General features: G+C 42.5%; 1 protein-coding gene across 4 annotated transcripts in view; it reads left to right on the forward strand.

Annotated features, from left to right (window-relative positions):
* The first annotated feature begins 321 nt into the window (after positions 1–321).
* The window catches only part of TRIM2 (tripartite motif containing 2), a 56,793-nt gene continuing 37,550 nt past the window's right edge, over positions 322–19,564 (forward strand). Inside the window, exon 1 of one of the 4 annotated variants that reach the window (XM_081926030.1) lies at positions 322–618. Coding sequence is in view for 1 of the 4 variants with exons in the window: in XM_081926029.1 (XP_081782155.1) it covers positions 11,467–11,604 (138 nt within the window). In the remaining 3 variants the exon portion in view is untranslated. Of the gene's footprint in view, positions 619–942; positions 1,230–11,448; positions 11,605–17,704; positions 18,150–19,564 lie in introns of those variants that run through there. The other 3 variants (XM_081926033.1, XM_081926029.1, XM_081926032.1) reach the window with 3 other exon arrangements.

Consider the following 19,564-nt stretch of genomic DNA (forward strand, 5'->3'; position numbering starts at 1 on the left):
CTCATTATACTGATAGTGTCATTTTGAAAATCTCTTCCAATGTGGATTTCTGCCAGTGTTTAAAGACCGAAATTAAATTTATTCAGCCAGTCTGCCAGAGCAAGGTCAGTTTTTTCTCTCTTTCTCTCTCTGTGTGTGTTTTTAAAATACTATTCGGATGTAAATGTCACATCCATTTTGGAGGCCACTCATAATCTGGGCCATATACATTATGTAAGGTTTCCATGGCAACAGTTTCTCTGAGGGGAAACCTAGCTGTCTGCAGTTTCCACAGAAACTGCTCCCTGCTGAGACAGGTGCCTCGGAGGGAAGGGAAGAGGAATGAGAAGGATCACGTGACCTCTGCAGCATACAGGCGCTGTAGCAGATGCAACGGTGCGCTTCCTCCCTCCTCCTCCTCCTTCCTCCCTCACCTCTCTCCCTTGCAAGGATCTTGGGTGGGGAGCTTTCCCGCCCCCTGCATCCTGTAATGCACATCTCTTGATCACAAGACCTTGGGCCTATATGGAGGTGGTCCTGATTTGGAAATGCCACTCACCCCGCGGACACTGAATCCGGGCACTTCAGCCTTTCAGGTCCAGCCTTTGCAGAGTCACTTTGCATGGGAACATTTCACTGGTAAATGAAAACTCTTTTTCTTTTTACTTCCTTTTCCTTAAAGAGCTGGAAAACAGAGGAAGGGGGTGAGGGGAAGACCGTTCTCCGGATTATTCTTTTGCTCAGCGATCCTAGTTCCATTTAAATTAATGGGCTAAGAAATACGAGGTGCATTTGTGTGTGTTTTTTGGCCCTGGTGAATGCAGGGTGTTAATGTGTCTTAAAATAACAGGGTGTGAAATAACGATTCCAAGAGATATGACTATGATAACCCTTTCATTAAAAAAAGCATAGCACCGTTTTATAGCTATAGTTAAGAAGGAGGCGGGGAGGGTTATACTGTGGCATTCATGGAAGTCTTAGTGCTGGCATAACTGCGGATTAACATGCAGCCTGTTTCATCTTCTGCTGTCACCTCTTTTCCTCTTTATGGGGAAAACAGCCTGACATGGTTATTAAATCTGGCAGCTGGGTTGTGCACGCAGAGCATGTAAGAGAATGAGTGGCTTTCAGAGAGCAGCCTCTGTTTTTCGCTGCTCCTGGGCTTGAGAGACGGTTCAAAAGGCTCTTTCTCTTCTTTGTAATTACTAATCGGTGGATCACTGCACAAGTATTCGCAAACAATTGCAAATGTAAGTATTCTTGGCTTGGCTTGTTTGCTGCTTTCAGGTTGCCAATTAAGGGTAGGGGTTTCGGGGGGGGGGGTTGGGTTTTGTTTTTACTGCAGTGTTCTAGTTGAAAGAGCAACAAGATGAAAGCCAAAGACCAAATCGGGCAGGAATGTTTCTTTGTAGGAATGAAGTGACTTTACATTGAATGGTTAAAGGAAGTAGGGAGAGAAAGATTGGTGGCTAGGGAAGTCCTGTTTTGCAGCTGCTAGTGACTGCAGGTTTTCTGTGAGAGGTAAAATCAGAATCTCAAGCATTTATTTTTTTTACCATGCTTGCTTTAAAGTGTTTCATCTAGAGAGATGTAAGGAACTACTTATTCCTCAAAACAAAGGTTTGTTTTTTTGTTACTCTGGCATCCCTGGTTAATTTTTTAGAAATAAACCCAAACCTGTAGCTGAGAAATTTTGCAGGTATCTGTTTGGAATAGCTGGAGCAGGGTGTGTTAAACCTGCTAGAAAGGAAAACAGCAATACCAGCAAAATGCTGAGCAACACCTTTCTTCTTCTTCTTTTTTTTTTAAAAAAAATAGCCTTTTGTAATGTAGAAAGATGATCTTTTATTGCCTTTGAAGCATAAAATACTGAAAATTTTTAAGCTTCAGGGTTTTCTCAATGCTGAAGGTTTAGATTTTTTTCTGACAAACATTCTTTTCCCATTCTTTAAAATATTCATTTCATACCTAATCAAGTTATCTCACTTTTTCCTTTTAATATATAAGACTGCAGAAATGTGGGCTTTTGGAGTACAATTTGCCAACTCTCATTCTGCTATAAATAAAACTTGCATAAGAAAAAAAAGGTGCAACTGGTATTATGCATACTCAAATCAGATAATTGCATGTGAAATGCCTGCCGTTTCCAGTCTGTCTGAGTTGTCATGTCTCGTTTGTTTATTTCCAGGATGTGTTATTTACTAGAGATTCAGTCACGGTATCCCATTTCTATCTATGTAGCAATTTTATTACTGCAATTCTTTCACATGCTTGTTATAGGAGGGAAGCGTGAAGAGACTAAAAGGCTGCTTATGTCTCAATTTGGGTGTTCCTTTAAGTGGCTTGGAAGCTTGGGAAATGGTTTGCATGCTACCTTCCCATCTCCTTTTTCCAAGTTGTAACAATCATAGTTTTATGTAACCTCAGAAATAGACAATTACTGTATAGGCAACTGTGGTTACTGTTAACTTCCAAACCATGGTTTGCGAACACACTTAAAACCATGGGTTGGACTGCTTAGCACTAACTATAGTTTACTGAATCCTAATGTCTTGGCAACCAGGTTTATTACAAGTACAGAAATGGAGAAGAGAAACTGCATGGAAAAGGAGAGGATGGATTCAATGTTCTGTATCACTGAAATTGAGCCTGTTCTGCTGTTCCAGGCAAAAGCACACATGCATCCCCTGTTTTACTGCAGTGAAATTGGAATGCTGTGCATTTGTTTCTGTGTAACCTGGAAAGCTGTGTTCTGTATAAAAATATAGCTTGGCATCCCAACAAGCTAAATGCAGTTTGGAAATGCTCTGCTTTCTCCTTTTTCCTGAAATAGCCACACCCTGTTTCACTATCTGTGAAAATGATTTTATTTGGTGACAACTGACGGGTTTCAGCTTCCCCCAGGGTGCTTTGTTAACAAACCAACTGCTGAGACAAGTGGTTTCAAGGGCAATGTCCATCACAAAAAAATAAAATAAAATGGAATATGATGCTATTGGGCACCATGTGTGCGTGGTGAAGGAAGGAGATTTCCCAGCTGGGAAAGGTGCCTGGTGGAAAATGTCTAATCCAGGATCAGGCTGGATTAAAGTCTTGCATTTAGAAATATAACGACATTTTTTAAATCAAAAGGATTATCATTAAGCCATAATGAATTTGACTTTAATGTTGTGGCATGGGGTGGTTTTGAAAAATGGCTAAAAGTTGAGACATTTAAGATTCCAAATACGTGATGGTTTCTGCTGCCTTTTCAACAATGCTTCATATTGTATCTAACATCTAGTGGTTAAGAGCCAAAAATAAAGGAAATCTGCATGGAAGCAATGTTCTCTCTTAAGAAAATCTGGTCCATATTTTGCGTAGCTCACTGACTTCCTTTGGTTACTTAAATATGTAAAAATGGCACTTTGTGCATGTCCAGATGCAATCTGTTGTTAGTTCACTAATTCCATTTAAGCAAATGTCAGGCTCAGAGTCCTGGCTGCAAATTGACCCTAATAGGGTCCTTCGCTCCTCACTTGCTCTTTGTAGTCTGGAGAGCCCCACCCACATCCCACCTTTGCCCAGCTGTGATAAGCCATCATCAGGGGACAGGATAGCTGTTCTCATGCTGCTAATCAGCCATCTTTTGAACACCAGAAATGTTGTGGGAGGCTTTTGCTTCCAATCCTGCCAAATGGGGAAAGGTGGGTGTGGGTGGGAAGGTTGTGTGTGTGTGTGTGTGTGTGTGTGTGAGAGAGAGAGAGAGAGAGAGAGAGAGAGAGAGAGAGGTGATGGCAGCACTCGTCACCAGTATTGGGGATATCCACAAGTATGTGGCATCCAAACACCCATTCACTTCTGGATATGGTCCTGGGTTGCCCATCCCTGGCAAAAGCTTAGTGAAAAGTGCTACAAAATCTGGACTGTGATTCTGTTTTATTTATTTTTTGTTGAATGCATGAAAGGTCCTGTTTTTAAAATGCTTCTCTGAGACAGGGCTTTGCTTTTTGTCTCATGTGTTGAGCTGTTAGCTTTTGGACAATGACGTCTGAATCAATCAGTTAAGCTCAGAGTTGGCCAAAAACATGGGGGGGAGAGGAAACAGGAGAGGAAACAGGCCCCCTCCAGTCAAGGTGTGCAACAGTGTCCAAGGGAACACAGTGTTGGGAACACAGGAAGTGATCATCTACTGAGTTGGACGTTTGGTATAGCTAGGTCAGTATTGTCAACACTGACTGGCAGTGATTCTCCAGGGGTTCAAGTGTGAGTCTTTTCCATCTCTACCTGGAAAAACCAGAAATTGAACTGGGAACATTTTGCACGGGATAAAACCCTCTCTCTGACCCACCTGCTACCAGTCAGTCTTGAGAATACTGTGGCTCATTGAACCAATGTTCATCCTACGTTTACCTGAGACAGCATATCCCACAAGCACCTCCCTGTCCCACCCTGGCAGTCAGTACAGTAATAAATTAAATAATACTTTGTTGCACTTTCATGATACCCAAAATCTGATTGTTTGCTGCACTTTCACTACACTCCTTGGTATGTTCCATTATGCGCATAGATTCATAGAATTGTTGAATTGGAAGGGACCATTTGGGTCATCTAGTCCAACCCCCTGCAATTCAGGAATATTTCACCCACTCGAATTCATGACCCAAAGATGCTCTACTGACTGAGCTATGGTCTGGTTGTTGTTTTTTAATATCACAGTAGTGGTGGTCTGTTTACCAATGCAAAAGGGCTGGGAGTATCTGTTCCTCTGCAATTGAACCAGCTTGAAACAAACAAACAAAAAAACCCCAAACAGTTATATATCACAGAAGATTATACTGAGAAGTAGGAATGAAAAATGCTATGTCAGAATGAATTGTGAAAACTGGAAAGCCCTAGGTGGCCATGGATTTCAGACAGTTCTTTAGCCTACAGATAAAATTTAAATTAGTAATCAGTTACTGTCCAGGCACTAGGTAATTAGTAAGCAAAAGCTAACCAGTGATGCTTAAAACTGGTTAAGGACTTAAATGAAACAATGCCCAATATGGATTCACATGGACAGATTCCTTCTGTAACATATTCTAGAACTGCAAGCAAATTTTCTGCCTTTGGGTACAGAAAATGGTTTCTTCTAAAGCAGAATTTGCCATCTTACACTTTCTAGCTCATTCTATTTATTTGCTGAGATGGGCAATGCCATTTAGTAAATAACCGCTGTTGCGGTTTGAAGATAGATTTAAAAAAATATGCTTTAAAGTCTATTAATAAAAGTCAAGATGATCAAAAGGCCATTTTAAAGCAGCAGGGTAAGGCATGTAACATAGCTTCCTTGTGTAAGGCCAGCTGTGAACACCACTACATGGGCTTTATCAGCCATGAAACACAGTACTTAGGAATCAATAAGTATTGATGAGAAAAGAAGCAATTATTTACAGCGTAATTACAGAGATGCTGGTGGTAGTTCCATTTAGTGCTGACCTTGACATTTTGGGCATGGAGGAAAATAAATAATTGCCTCTAATTCAGGGGTGGCTAACTCCCAAGAGACTGCGATCTACTCAGAGTTAAAAACTGGCAGTGATCTATCCCTGTTTTCAGGGTTCAGGTCACAGTTGTTGAACTTTTTTTAGGAAGGAGGAATGATCTACCACAGTCGTCCAGTGATCTACCGGTAGATCACAATCTACCTGTTGGACATGCCTGCTCTAATTCATCATGTCAACTGTGTTCTCCCTGAAAATGTGAACAGAAAGAAACTGCATTGAGGCAATGTTTCAAATAAAATTAAACATTTCCCCCCCTCTTTTGACCAAGTACAGCTATTCTTGTGGTGTTTTACCTAAGTACGGTATCTTTTGTTCTCTCGGTATATTGTGCAAATTGCACTGCCATTCAAGTCTGCTATTGGAGTTGATGATGGCTTCGTTCAAACAGCACTTTATTCCTTTTTCACAATGTTTCTTTACGTGATAATTTCCACGTTTAACATGCTCTTTCACATAACACAAATGCCACTTCTGAGAAACTGGCAGAATCTACCTGGAGTTTAGCACTAATTTCTGTGTTATTTGCAAGGCAGAAAATTGCAAGAGTTTTGCATTATAATTTTACCTAACAAAAATTTGGGCGTACGTGGAATACACTGTCTGATCATTCCTGCTTTGATAACTTCTCCCGTCAACTCTGGCCCAGCACAAACCTTGAAGACTTGGTTTGTTTGGTTTTTTGTCTGAATCTGAGATTGTAGTTTTTTCCTTCTGAAGTTCAGCAAGTCATGATTTGTTCTTGGCTTGGCAAGCAGATATCCATTCTGTTTGCCTCCAAAAACCCTCTGTAATTCAGGTGTGCAAGTCATCAAACTAGATTTTTATGTGGGACATTCCTGCTTAGATCATCCTGGTTTTCCTAAAGCCATGGAGAGGGACCTGATTTGGATAGGAAGGAGAGTTTAAACCTTTGCAACGTCTAAAGTTTGACCTCCTGGGAGAGACCAGGGTTCAAATCCCCATTCAACCATGAAGCTCATTGGGTCACCATATTTCAGACTGACCTACCTCACAGTATTTTTGTGAGGATAATATGGTGAGGGAGGGAGAGCTATGTGCACTATCTTTATCTCTTCAAAAGAAAGGTGGGATGTAAAATGGGGAAAAACCCAAGCATGATTTTTCAAACCGCCCTTAGTTATTTCAGTTTATTTGCGTTTTCAAGGGAGCATTTGAAGCGTGTTTTCCATTTTTGTTACCGTGTGTGCAAAGCATATATGCAAACACATTCTGGTGTTGTTGGCTTGCCTGCTTCCACCAAACAAACACTGCAGTAATAAAATCTCAGCTGAGGAGAAATTGATAAAGAGCACAAACGGCACGTGGATGGTACCAGAAACTCCAGATGACATTTTGCAAAATATTTGCTGAAAGGTTTTATTGTTGTGGTTAACAATTGCTGGTCCTTAGACACGCCAAGCAATGATACACAGTGGAGTCTCTCTTTTCCCACACTTGGTGTGTCCAGTCTTTTCCATGGACACTATTTGTTTTCAATCAATTTAGCAATTATAATCAAGCAGAACAGCCACCAGCAGACAGAATGAAATGCATAATAATAGCTTCCTCTGTGTTGGGCATAACAGCCTTTCTGTAGGGAGCAGGGGTGGGGGGACAGACATAAAATCTGACAAAAGTTTGAGTCTTGGAGATAAGATGTAGCACATTTGCAGTATAGTATACAGGGAAACTTGAATTGCTTATGTAGTTAAACCTGTTGAATTAGAAGCCTGCCTACAGCATCGGGCTCCTATCAGCACTGGGAATTTATGGGAACTGGGTTGAGTGATGAAAGGACATCTGATGTACACAAACGATACAGCCCAGCTATAGAGCAGCTACTGAAATGTTTGAGTGCCACCAACTGATTGCACCAAATCACTTTCAGAAACTCTGGTTTTTACCTTGCTAGCTCAGAGATGTAGAACCTCAGACCCAGGGACCAAATGTGGCCCTCCAGACTTCTCTGTCAGGTCCTCAAAACACTCACCAGACAAAACACCCTTTAATGGGTCCACGCCCCATTTTTGCATGACTGGAATGCAACCTTGAAATCTGATAGTTTCTCCTGATTGTTTGGATGAAGGATAGAAAGGGGCAGATGTAGAAACTCACCTGCTGTACAAATTTTATGTTTGTTGCTCCACTGCCTTTTTCCTCTGCCCACCCACCACTGATATGTATTTTCCACAGAAAATATCCCACTTCATATCTTTATTGGCAACAGTGAATAGATGCATGTTACATATACAGTGTTAGGCAAGCTTGACAGTTCCAAAGTTTTTATCTTTATTAACTACAAGTAAAATAAGCATGCAAGATAAGATCACTCTCTAGGGCATCAAAAAAAACTCTATTTTTTTTCCTAATGCAAATTACTCTCTGCAAATTACTCCAATTTGCACTGGAGAATTTCCCAGAAAACCCACATTACTGATGCAATTTTATAATAATGGAAAATATTTGCCAAATGCAAATATCTGTGCACCTCTTCTTTCCCAGTTAAGCTCTGAACTGGTAGCCGCTGCTTAAACAGCTCACTGCTTTAATAATAAACACTTCAAAGGAACATGTTTCTAAATTAAACATATGAAAGATCTGTTCCCTTCTCCCTTAATAATTGGTGGTGTTTGGCTGACCATTGATAATAGTTTTGATTTATAATTTGATAGGCATGTTTCAGGATTATGAGAAGTGCATATAAGTATGAGAAAGTTAACCTAGGAAAAGGGAAAGCTTCTTTTAAATTTTAGTATTGACATTCTGGATGAAGAAATGGATTTTGTTTGTGAGTCCCCCAGAGCTTGTATTACTAGTGATCTTTGTTAATAACATGACAGCACCAGGGCTGGAAGCAAAACCCCTTTAAGATTCGGAACAAGATCTTTCATAGGATTTTGACCCAATTATTGTTTGTTAGATCTGAAGGCCACCTTTTCCAAACAATTGTTCCATATAGCAGTATTGTATTTTCATTGTTCATCCTCTGTCCAAGATTTCTGTGGTGCTACATCAGAGGTCGGCAGCCTAAGGCCCATGGGCCAATTCCGGCCCATGAGCTTCCTGGAACTGGCCCACAGCCATTCTGTGGATTGGCGTGGGGATTCCATGCTTTCCCCCCCTCACCGCAGGGATCGACTTCCAGGTTGGAAGAGCCCCAGAAATAGCGTGTGTGCACGGGCGCTCCTCTGTCCTGGAAGTGTGCTGGAAATAGCGTGTGCACATGCGTACGGGCGCTCCTCATGGAAGAGCACTGAAAATAGCTTGAGTGCACACACGGGCACACACCGGTGCACATGCTCTCGCCTACCGAGAGGTCTGCCGGGCACTGGACCGGCCTAGCCTCAAAAAACGCTGTTGACCCCTGTGCTACATGGTAGTTTAAGAATGATTGTTGCATTTCCTGCATAGTGACACTGAACTTTCTTGGAAGTAGGTACTACCATTATGTTCAATGTGACTTACCTGCATGAGTAAGTGTGCAGTCTAAGCAGTGCTTCCCAACCGGGGACCATATGGCCTCCCCCGCCCCCCCGCCCCCCAGCACAGCCATAGATATTCCCACACCCATGTTTCTGCCATTGAATAATACAGTGGTATCTCAGGTTAAGAACTTAATTCGTTCCGGAGGTCCGTTCTTAACCTGAAACTGTTCTTAACCTGAAACACTACTTTAGCGAATGGGGCCTCCTGCTGCTGCCGCTGCGCTGCCACTGCGCGATTTCTGTTTTCATCCTGAAGCAAAGTTCTTAACCTGAGGTACTATTTCTGGGTTAGCGGAGTCTGTAACCTGAAGCGTTTGTAACCCGAGGTACCACTGTACTTTCACTTAGACTAATGCCATCATCTTCTTGATACCTTATAAGTCAAAGGCAATACTGTAGTTTACTAGTTTGCATTGCAGTAAAGCTTCAGGTTAAACCATGATATGCAGTATTAATGTAGTAGCAGACCTGATGCTAGCGACTGGGCAACTGACCAAGTATCCACTCAATCCTGGCAAAGGGGTCCAGATTCCTACAATCCTCCTCCTCCTGCTGCTGCTGCTGTTCTGTAGCAGACTAGTATTGAAGATGCATAGTTCTGTATGAACAGAAAGACTAGAGGACAGCATGTGGAGAATCTGGAAATTAAAGAATACTCATTTTGATGATCTAAAAACTTGATTGGACAAAATATTTCAGCGTAACAGCATCTGTTATATCCTTAGCAGTTTTATCACAAAGAAATATGACTCTCTTCATGGTAAACAGTATCTACAGCAAAATATTGGCTCTTAATGGCCCTTGAAGTTACATGCATGGACAACTCTATGGATTGTTGTGGCTTTTATGATCAAATGTATGCTGTGTCCTTTGTAAATGGTATAGAATTGGCATTATTTAAAATGTTCTGCAAAAATACAGGAACCACATGCCAAGGAAAACAGTAGCTGCTGAAGTTTCCGCTTGCCTTGTGGTATAGGGATCCTTGCCAGAATTCAAGATGGCATACTTGCTTCCTTAAGGCATTCTGACCAGGAAAATATTATTAGGATCATGTCCATTAAAATAATATGCATCACTTCAGTGTTCAAATTGCTTCACATGCATACTACAACAGTCCTGAGAGGCAGGTCAGGAATATGACTTCCATATAGCTTAAGGCCACCTTGTGAATTTGTGATATGACATGAAATCTGAACCTTCAGCCCCCTGGATCACAGTTCATTCTTATTCACTTCACTGAAAGCAGCTGTGTAGAAGGCCCCTATACAGATTTCAAGGCTAGTTCTCTCCTTGTTGCCCTCCGCACTCACCATGTATTTAAGACACTTATTTTCACCCCTTTTCACAAGGACCTCAGCCTGGTATAGAATCACAGACGCGGGTGGCACTGTGGTCTAAACCACTGAACCTCTTGGGCTTGCCTATCAGAAGGTTGGTGGTTTGAATCCTTACGACGGAGTGAGCTCCCATTGCTCTGTCTCAGCTCCTGCCAACTTAGCAGTTCAAAAGCACACCAGTGCGAGTAGATGAGTAGGTACCGCTGTGGTGGGAAGGTAAACAACGTTTCTGTGCGCTCTGGTTTCCTTCACAGTGTTCTGTTGTGCCAGAAGTGGTTTAGTCATGCTGGCCACATGACTCGGAAAGCTGTCTGTGTACAAACACCAGCTCCCTCGGCCTGAAAGCGAGATGAGTGCTGCCACCTCATAGTTGCCTTTGACTGGACTTAACTGTCCAGGGGTCCTTTACCTTTACCTTTTTATAGAATCACAGAACAGTAGAGTCGGAAGGGGCCACATCTAGTCTAACCCCCTGCAGTGCAGAAATCAGTCACCCAAAGTGGAGCTCAAACCCACAACCCTGAGATTAAGGGTCCATTTTCACCCCCTTTTTATTCCCACAACAGCCCTTTGAGTTAGGCTAAGCTGGTGTGCCTGGCGTGCTCTGGTCCATGGAGTCACAAAGAGTCCGACACGACTAAACAACAACAGGCTGAGAAATAATGACAAGCTGAAAGGTTATGACTTTTGTAGAGAAATGAACCCAAGATCGTCTTGGTGGTCCTATATCATGCTGCTTTTAGTGCAAGATAAATTTATCCAAAATTTTGCTCTGTGTGTGTGTGTGTGTGCGTGTGTTTATTTAACATAAAAGCAGGACCAAACTAAACAATATGTGGTGGCTTGTGAGCTTTCAGCACACGCAGCAAACATGTGCTTTTTCCTGGAGTGCCTTATTGATACATATTTTCCCCTGGTCTAAGCATTCCTCCTCCCCCCGCTGCCCTGTTCAGCTGTGAGCACTCCCAGCACAGTTAGTTTTTCCTTGTCAGCTTTTCTCACTGCCCCACTCTCCTCTTTAAGAATGAAACACAATATCTTAACCAAACAGATACCGAAGAGGCTCATCATTGGCTGGCACTGTCCCCTGATAGCACGGGTCCCCGCCTCTTTGGTTGTGCTGACAAGCTGTTTATGTTTTTGCAAGGCCACCCTTTAACTCAGCCTCCTGGTGGTTATAATGGGACCAATTGTCTGAATGCTGCAGGGAGCAGGCTCCTCTCTTCGAAAGAAGCTGCATTTCAGTGCCTGGAAGGACATAATGGAACGCCTGTAAGTAAGCTCCTAACTGTCCCACCTTTTAGGGGAAAATATATATATATATCCTAGGATTACAGAAAATCCTTATTTAGTACAGTTCTTGTGTTTATGATTCAAAAAAGTATTGTGTGTGCGTGTGTATTTGGGAAGGGAGGTTGAATCTTTTGAATGAACAGCAGCTACTTTGTATTCAACGACATGCTTCTGAGGACTCCTCTATTCATACCTCAAATGAGAGTGAGATCATCCTGGAGAGGAATAGAAACAGATGGAACAACTTGCGGGATAAGGTTAACCAGACAAACTTGTTGAAGAAGATCTTTTAAGACTTTTTTTTAAGAAGCATGACTATGACTTGATTCTCCACTAAGTGCTTCTTATTAAAACATATATTAAGCTGCAGAAATTCATCCGAAAGTAGACAAGATGTGAGGCGGGAGGGGGGGATATTGAACACCCTTCTTTGAAAACAATGTTTTTTAGAAAGAGGCATGCTGTAGGGTAGAACACCATGCTTCAGAAAAGTGCTGTTGGTTCTCCAAGATGTATTTCTAGGAATAAATAGGTTGTGCTCTGCGGTGTCTGAATAACTGGTCTGCCTAATCAGCTGAAGCATTTTCAGGCTCACAGAATGGAAGAACGAATTAAACACCCCAGCCTCCATGGACAAGTTATGGAACAAATTTTAGCCTCTAGATAAAATGGTAAAATTAATCAAAAACTTTAAATAAGTTATTGTGTAGGCATGAAGTACTTCTAAAGAGGATCCTCAAAACCCAATGCTGGAATGGTAAACTTCACTATACTGTATTACCACCAGTATCAGTTGTGGGAGCTGATTTTAGCACAGTGTCACTCAATTCCTGAATCATAAAGACCCCGTTTTCTAAATAGAGAAGATAAAGAGATAGCAGGTAAACTACGTCTCCTAGGCTGCAAGGGATGTAATTAACTTTTATAACTTCAACAACTGATATCTTGCCTTGCCTTTCATTTAATTGCAAAATTCCTCCCAACAGTCTCTTCTAATAAGGAGTAAATTTCCTGAGGGAGTTTGCTTTGGTTAAAAGAACTACCCAAACATCATAAAGCGATCAGACATGCAAAATATCAGGTGAAGCCACCAAGAAAGCAGACTCTTCTTGTTCTGGCAGTTCCCTGCGCTTTTAACAGCTGCTTTACAGGCTAACATTTAATAGCTGCAGCTTTCCAAGTGATGAGTGAAACATCACCTGTTGAATTTCCATCAGCCACCGAAGGTGTTAGAATAACAGTAGTCTTGCTAGGAAAAGAAATGGAAGAGCTCTCCAGAGAAATCTTTTTAAGCATCCTTGCATTTCAATTTCATAATATTTTATGTAGTATCTAATATGTCAGATTGGGGGACGCGGGTGGCGCTGTGGGTTAAAGCCTCAGCGCCTAGGGCTTGCCGATCGAAAGGTCGGCGGTTCGAATCCCCGTGGCGGGGTGCGCTCCCGCTGCTCGGTCCCAGCGCCTGCCAACCTAGCAGTTCGAAAGCACCCTCGGGTGCAAGTAGATAAATAGGGACCGCTTTCTAGCGGGAAGGTAAACGGCGTTTCCGTGTGCAGCTCTGGCTCACCAGAGCAGCGATGTCACCCTGGCCACGTGACACGGAAGTGTCTTCGGACAGCGCTGGCCCCTGGCCTCTTGAGTGAGATGGGCGCACAACCCCAGAGTCTGGCAAGACTGGCCCGTACGGGCAGGGGTACCTTTACCTTTACCTTTAATATGTCAGATGTTGCTTAGAAAGAGAAAGTCCTTTTGAAAACACACTACAGTGGTACCTCGGATTACATAAACTTCAGGTTACAGATGCTTCATGTTACAGACTCCGCTAACCCAGAAATAGTACCTCCGGTTAAGAACTTTGCTTCAGGATGAGAACAGAAATTGTGCTCCAGTGTTGCGGCAGCAGCGGGAGGCCCCATTAGCTAAAGTGGTGCTTCAGGTTAAGAACAGTTTCAGGTTAAGAACAGACCTCCAGAACAAATTAAGTACTTAACCCGAGGTACCAGTATAATAACTTTTGCTTATGTTTTGAGATATCTCCCAAAAGAAGCCTCTGGGTGTAACTTACTTGCATATGGTAATATTAGTCCAATATTTGTTGGAATATTTTGGAGTAGCTGTTGGAATATTTAATACATGTTACAATATTTTTCCTCCAAAAAACATATTACCATAAGTTACATATATTTCCCAGGTTGCTTTCCCTCTGGAGCAAGAATGGGCATTCTGCAGCCCTCCAGATGTTGCTGGACTCAATTCTCATTATGCTTGACCACCGTAGGCTGATGGGAGCTGGGGTCCAACAACAGCTGTAGAGCCACATGTTTCTGACCCTAATCTAGTCCTGCCGTCTTTGCCAGTTGAACCGGAGCGTTCTCTGTCTCTGCCATCTGTAACTGCGGCAGCTACTACAACATGTATTTAAACATTTATACTGACAAGAATGGAGACAGACCTAGGGAAAGAGAATCTGATAAGGATCATTTCAAAATTCATTGGCAGCAATCCTATTTGTTAGCACACCAGCAAATAAACCTGTACACTTTTCTGTTCTTAAATAAATGAACATCTTTTTTTAGTATCTTTTAGCCTGGAATGTCAACATTGTTAATAGAAAGTGGCTATCATAATTTAGTGGGACGCGGGTGGCACTGTGGGTTAAACCACACAGCCTAGGACTTGCCGATCAGAAGGTCGGCTGTTCGAATCCCCGCGACGGGGTGAGCTCCCGTTGCTCAGTCCCTGCTCCTGCCAACCTAGCAGTTCGAAAGCACATCAAAGTGCAAGTAGATAAATAGGTACCACTCCGGTGGGAAGGTAAACGGCGTTTCTGTGCGCCACTCTGGTTTGCCAGAAGCGGCTTAGTCATGCTGGCCACATGACCCGGAAGCTGGCTCCCTTGGCCAATAAAGCGAGATGAGTGCCGCAACCCCAGAGTCGGCCACAACTGGACCTAATGGTCACGGGTCCCTTTACTTTTACCATCACAATTTAGTACATGTGGGAAATGCAAAAATGGGTCTACATATCACCTGGGAAATTTGCCTAAAGCACACCTCTCTCTCTCTGCTAATCTGATAGAAGGTCCTGAAGCAGGGATAGGCAATGTGATGCCTTCTAGATGTTTTGGACAACAGTTCCCATCTTTGCTGACTTTTGGCCACAGGGGCAGAGGCTGACGGGTGTTGGGGTCCAAAGTATCTGAAGGGCACCTAGTCCTGAAGCTTTGAAGGAAAATGTCAACTTTTCCATTCCCTCAATTCTGTGTCACCTCTGCAGCACTGTCACCAAAGTGTTGTCTACTTTTCTGGGTTCCCAGTGTCAGTGTGAGGGTGTGCTGGGTGGAAAGTACTTTTCTTAAAGATGTTCTCTGCGGTGTCTGTCAGGAGTAAGTCAGGCAAGTGTATTTGCCCCTTAATGCTGCTTTCACTTTTAACTTGATTACAATCCTTTTGGCCTGTGGAGACATGTGTGGTTTTAACTATGGAAAGGCGGCATACTAATAAAATGATGATGATGATGAGTTGGGATGAAAATCCTTCCCACATTAGCAACCGAAGCTGTTGCATCATGCCCAGATGGAGGTCAGAAAAGCAAGCCCATTTCCTTTATATCCTTTTATTGAAGTCATGGCTGCTTTCAGCAAGCTTTTGTGTACATACTGTAATCAGAAACTGCTAGTGGCTCATATAACCACACACACACACACACACACACACACACACACTTCATTCCTTAGAATAGGAGGTACTAAGAGTGATCCTCTGATCTAACCCAACATCTGTAGTTTGACATCTTCCAGGTATCCAAACAGAACTCTGGACAGTCTTATAAATGTGAACGACCTATAACCCGGCTTCTAAATTATCGCAACCCTGTCAAGGATGAGTTGGCAGCCCAGGGAGGAATGCCTTTATCCTTACCCTCTTTATATCTTCTCCTGTCCTTTTCTCTGCTCCTTGGTGATATTTAGGATTGGCAAGAGAGATTTTCTTTCACTAGAATAATCTGCAGTTGTGTGAGCTATATTTAGAATAGTGTTCAAGGCATAAAAGAGTATAGCTTACAAATAATTTTTAAAAACTTGATTATGTCTGGGCACATAGTTAAGAACGTGCCTACCCAGTCTTCGTTGACTATCAACTGATGATGTGTGATAAGACTCTCATAAATCAGACATCATCTTGGAGGGCTTCCATATTGCCTCATAATATCTTGAAGACAGTACTTTTCAATGAAAGCACTTCCTGTGTTCAGACAATGAAGCTGCAATTCTGTACCCAGGTTCTTAGGTGGAAGACTCACAGAACTAAATGGCTTACTTTTGAGTAAATGTCTAGTGGATGGTGCTGTAAGAGTAATGGTGTGATGGGGTGCTATTTATGTGCATGTGTGAATTGGGCTCTTCAGATGAAAAATAAGAAAGCATGGCAAATAACAAGGATAACTCTTATGGCTCGTGGTTTGAGTATATAAAGTTAGGAAAAGCTAATCCTGGGCTCACTCAGAACTGCGCTGAGGGTGTGTGCAAGGAATAAAGTGAGATTGCAAAGCCATTGTTTGCTTCCAGTTTCACTACTGCACTCAGATGACAGATAATGCGCTAATTTGGTGCTGTAGAGTTAAATCGGGAGGGGTTGGAATGCAAACTAATCTGATGGGCTTTGAGCTACAGTTGCTGATTTGAGCCGGGCCACCTGTGTTTATTCTGCCAGTCCGTGATCTGCGGTTTGGACTAGCAGATGGCAGCACAAAGATCTGCACGAAGCCCCTGTCTGGCTTGAAAGTGGGCATGCTTCACTTTCAGTGTCTGTGTGCGTCTTATTTGGTCGCTTTCTGCACATCTGCATGCAAATCTCCACGTAGAAACTGACTGAACTGTGTCAAAATTCTGCACAATTATGTTGGGTCTGCATGTGCCAGGCCAGCTGGAAGGAATAATATTGTGACAGGGCTGCCTGTGACAGTCCTAACGCCCCACCTGGGTCAGCTGGTGTCATTGCAGTGAATTGTATGATCTGCAGCTAGGGGGATGTGGTGTTTGCAAGCTTCACTCTCTCCTCTGTGATTACATCAGACTATGAATCAGGTCAGCTGGAGCCGGGCTGGAGGGTGTGCGGGATTTAGCTTTCTGAGTAAGCTTCTGTCATCCTGGCATTTTGACCAGTTTGAAACATGGTGTGTAGGCCATGCACTTGATCCCTCTCGGCATGAATTTCATTTGTTCTTTCAATTCCCTCCCGCCCCTCCCCAAGCGTGGTTTGCCAGGCATAGAGACTTGCATACTGATACAAAACTGGAGACAGGCTGTGGATCTGTATTGGGTCTGGTTGTAGGAATATATTCATTGCCACTGGTGAGATCTAATGCTGCTTTCAAGGTGCACTGCTGAAATTCTAAGATATATTTCCCTGGCAGTCAGCTAAACATGCAGTCGTCTTTTTGAAACAATGTCGTTTTCTTTTTAAAGAAATGCAGGTTTGAAACGGACATGTTCTTAAACTTCTACTGACAACCGGATAGAATGTGTCTTTGTGTTCCTGATAGTTCACGAATAACTGGTGTGTGAACGATCTGGCTGTTTAACGCAATAAATTCTACCCCTAGAAGAACTCTTCAGAAAATAAGTTTTAACCATATTGTTTGCTTTTTCTCCTTTTCCATTTTCACTACATCACTGGTGCACATCGAAAATGGTGGCAGCCTTTTAATCTGTAGAATTTTGAGATAATGTCGTTACATTCCGTATAGCCCACCATGGAATAGTGGAGCAATGGTATTTGGAAGGAAGTTCTTACTGGGTGGGGTTTTTTTTACTGGTTAAGTTTTACTACAATTCCTTGTATTAATTTTCATTACGAAGCTTCAGTTGAAGTGTTAGAAATCTCAACAGAAGTGTGTTCTTAACAGCAATTCTGCTGTGTTGATGCACGAGTGTGAAAGATGAGGGAGGGAGGGAGAGGGAGGGAGGGAGGGAGAGGGAGGGAGGGGGGAAGGAGCACAGTGCCCCTCCCCCCAAGTTTGTTTTGGGAGGAGAGGGTGTTGGCCGTGTGTGAGGTCAACAGCTGGCATTTTGATAGCTTGCTGCCTGCAGAACATCTATTTTAGAATTTCAGTCATTGCATCTTGAGAGTACAGAATACCAGCTTGACAGCTACAAAAAGGAAAAAGGACTTTTGCCCAGTTCTGTATGTCAGGAGTTGTCTGGCTGTCGGAAGAGATTGTGGGATGCTCTGTAAGCTGGAAGAGCCATGAGAAAGAAAACAAATACTTCCTGATTTTTTTTATTTTAAAAAATCCTGGCTCAATGCCAGGCTTCTTGCTTGTGAAATGTGGAAAAGTGTCTTTATTAAAAGAGGAATGTAGTCAAATTTTCCAGGAGAAAAAAACATAATTGCTTTTAAACAACTTTTTCTAAGTTTGTTCATCATTTGTTGTTTCCTGTTGTGCGTGTCTTTAAACCAAACCCAAGCGTGGTAACCCCCCTTCTATTTCTTTTGGTGGAAAGAAGATGTTCAACAGATAAGGTAAGTCAGCAAACTGGAAGTGCAAGATTTTTTTTTTTAAAGTTTATTGCATTTTAAATGTTAGGAAATGATTCCATGTCTGCGGAGTGTGGAAGTAGTGACTTCATTTAAAGGTGTTTGATCTGCTTTTGTCTTTGTACAGTTATTCAATAACACCTTGTTACTTAGGCTAGGTGTTTGGATCTCAAATGATAAGCACATAATAGGATTATAGGCATACAGAAAGAGGTGGGGGAAAGAAGGTTTTGGTGTTCTCATGTGTTTGGATCAGAGGTTTTTTTTAAAAAAAAATATCTGTGAGCACATTACATAGCCTTAATGAAATCTGTAAATTAATTGCTTGCGTTAACCTTATTGTACAAGCAGTAATATTATTGCAGGTGGCAACTGGAAACTGTTGGCATTCATTGAACGTTGACAATACTTGAATCAGGTGAAGTCAGTGAGTGAGAAACCCCAAGTTTCTGATATTCACAGTTAACAGTTAATATAATTTGTAATGTTCTAGGGACCTGTGAGGGTTTTTTAAAAAAACAACAACTGTGCAATTTTTTTGTTTAGCCAAAATGTAACCTTATAAGCAACTTACAAAGACTAGGCCTTTAGAAAACTAGGCTCATTTGAGTGGGGGGTGGAGCTGTCTTATCCGGCCAGATATAAAGGCTAAGCGATTGTTATGACCAGTGTCATTATTGCTTGCTATAAAAAATGTGTGAAACTACTGTGGTGCATTGCTATGCAATCACTTATCACAGGAATGCTTCCTTTTATCATGCCAAATAATTACCCATCCTTGGGACCCAAACTAGGAGGTGGATATGCTTATCACAGTCTGCCCTGTTCTATTTTATCACAGTCTGCTTCTCCTGTTTACACAACTTTGGAAATCACTTTTGGTTTCTTACTTTCAGTGCACACACTGAAAGCCCAAGTTACTAGAAGATAATGAAACATGGGGTGGGGTTGGATGGTTTCAGGAAGGTCTGTTTATGCACATTTAATAGGTAGTCAGGCCTAGTCCAGATACTGTTTTCAGCTGCATGTCAGCTGCTGTATCATGGCTGCTTCTCCCAGCCATGTAGCAAGGTCAGGTGGTACCCAGTGTGAATTTTTTTGTGTGTCCTCCCCCCCACATTGCAATTTTTGAGCTTTTTTTTAGGGAGGATGCCCCAAAAGTTGTTGACCTTTTTTTTTAGGGAGTGTACAACGATCACATAAAACCGTGTCAGTGCTGCCAGCTGGGGATACAAGCACTGCCTGCTGGGTGTGCCAGCGACACCCACCGATCGCAGAAATCCAAAATCCGACCACTGATTGCATAAAACTGCCCGCCGGGGATGTGAGCGCCACCTGCCGGGGGGGGGTGCCACGCTGGTCATGGACCATGGTCAAGTCTAATGGTCAGGTTTCGGTAA

Source organism: Podarcis melisellensis (genome assembly GCF_964234715.1).
Source record: "Podarcis melisellensis genome assembly, chromosome: 9".
Lineage (NCBI taxonomy): Eukaryota > Metazoa > Chordata > Lepidosauria > Squamata > Lacertidae > Podarcis > Podarcis melisellensis.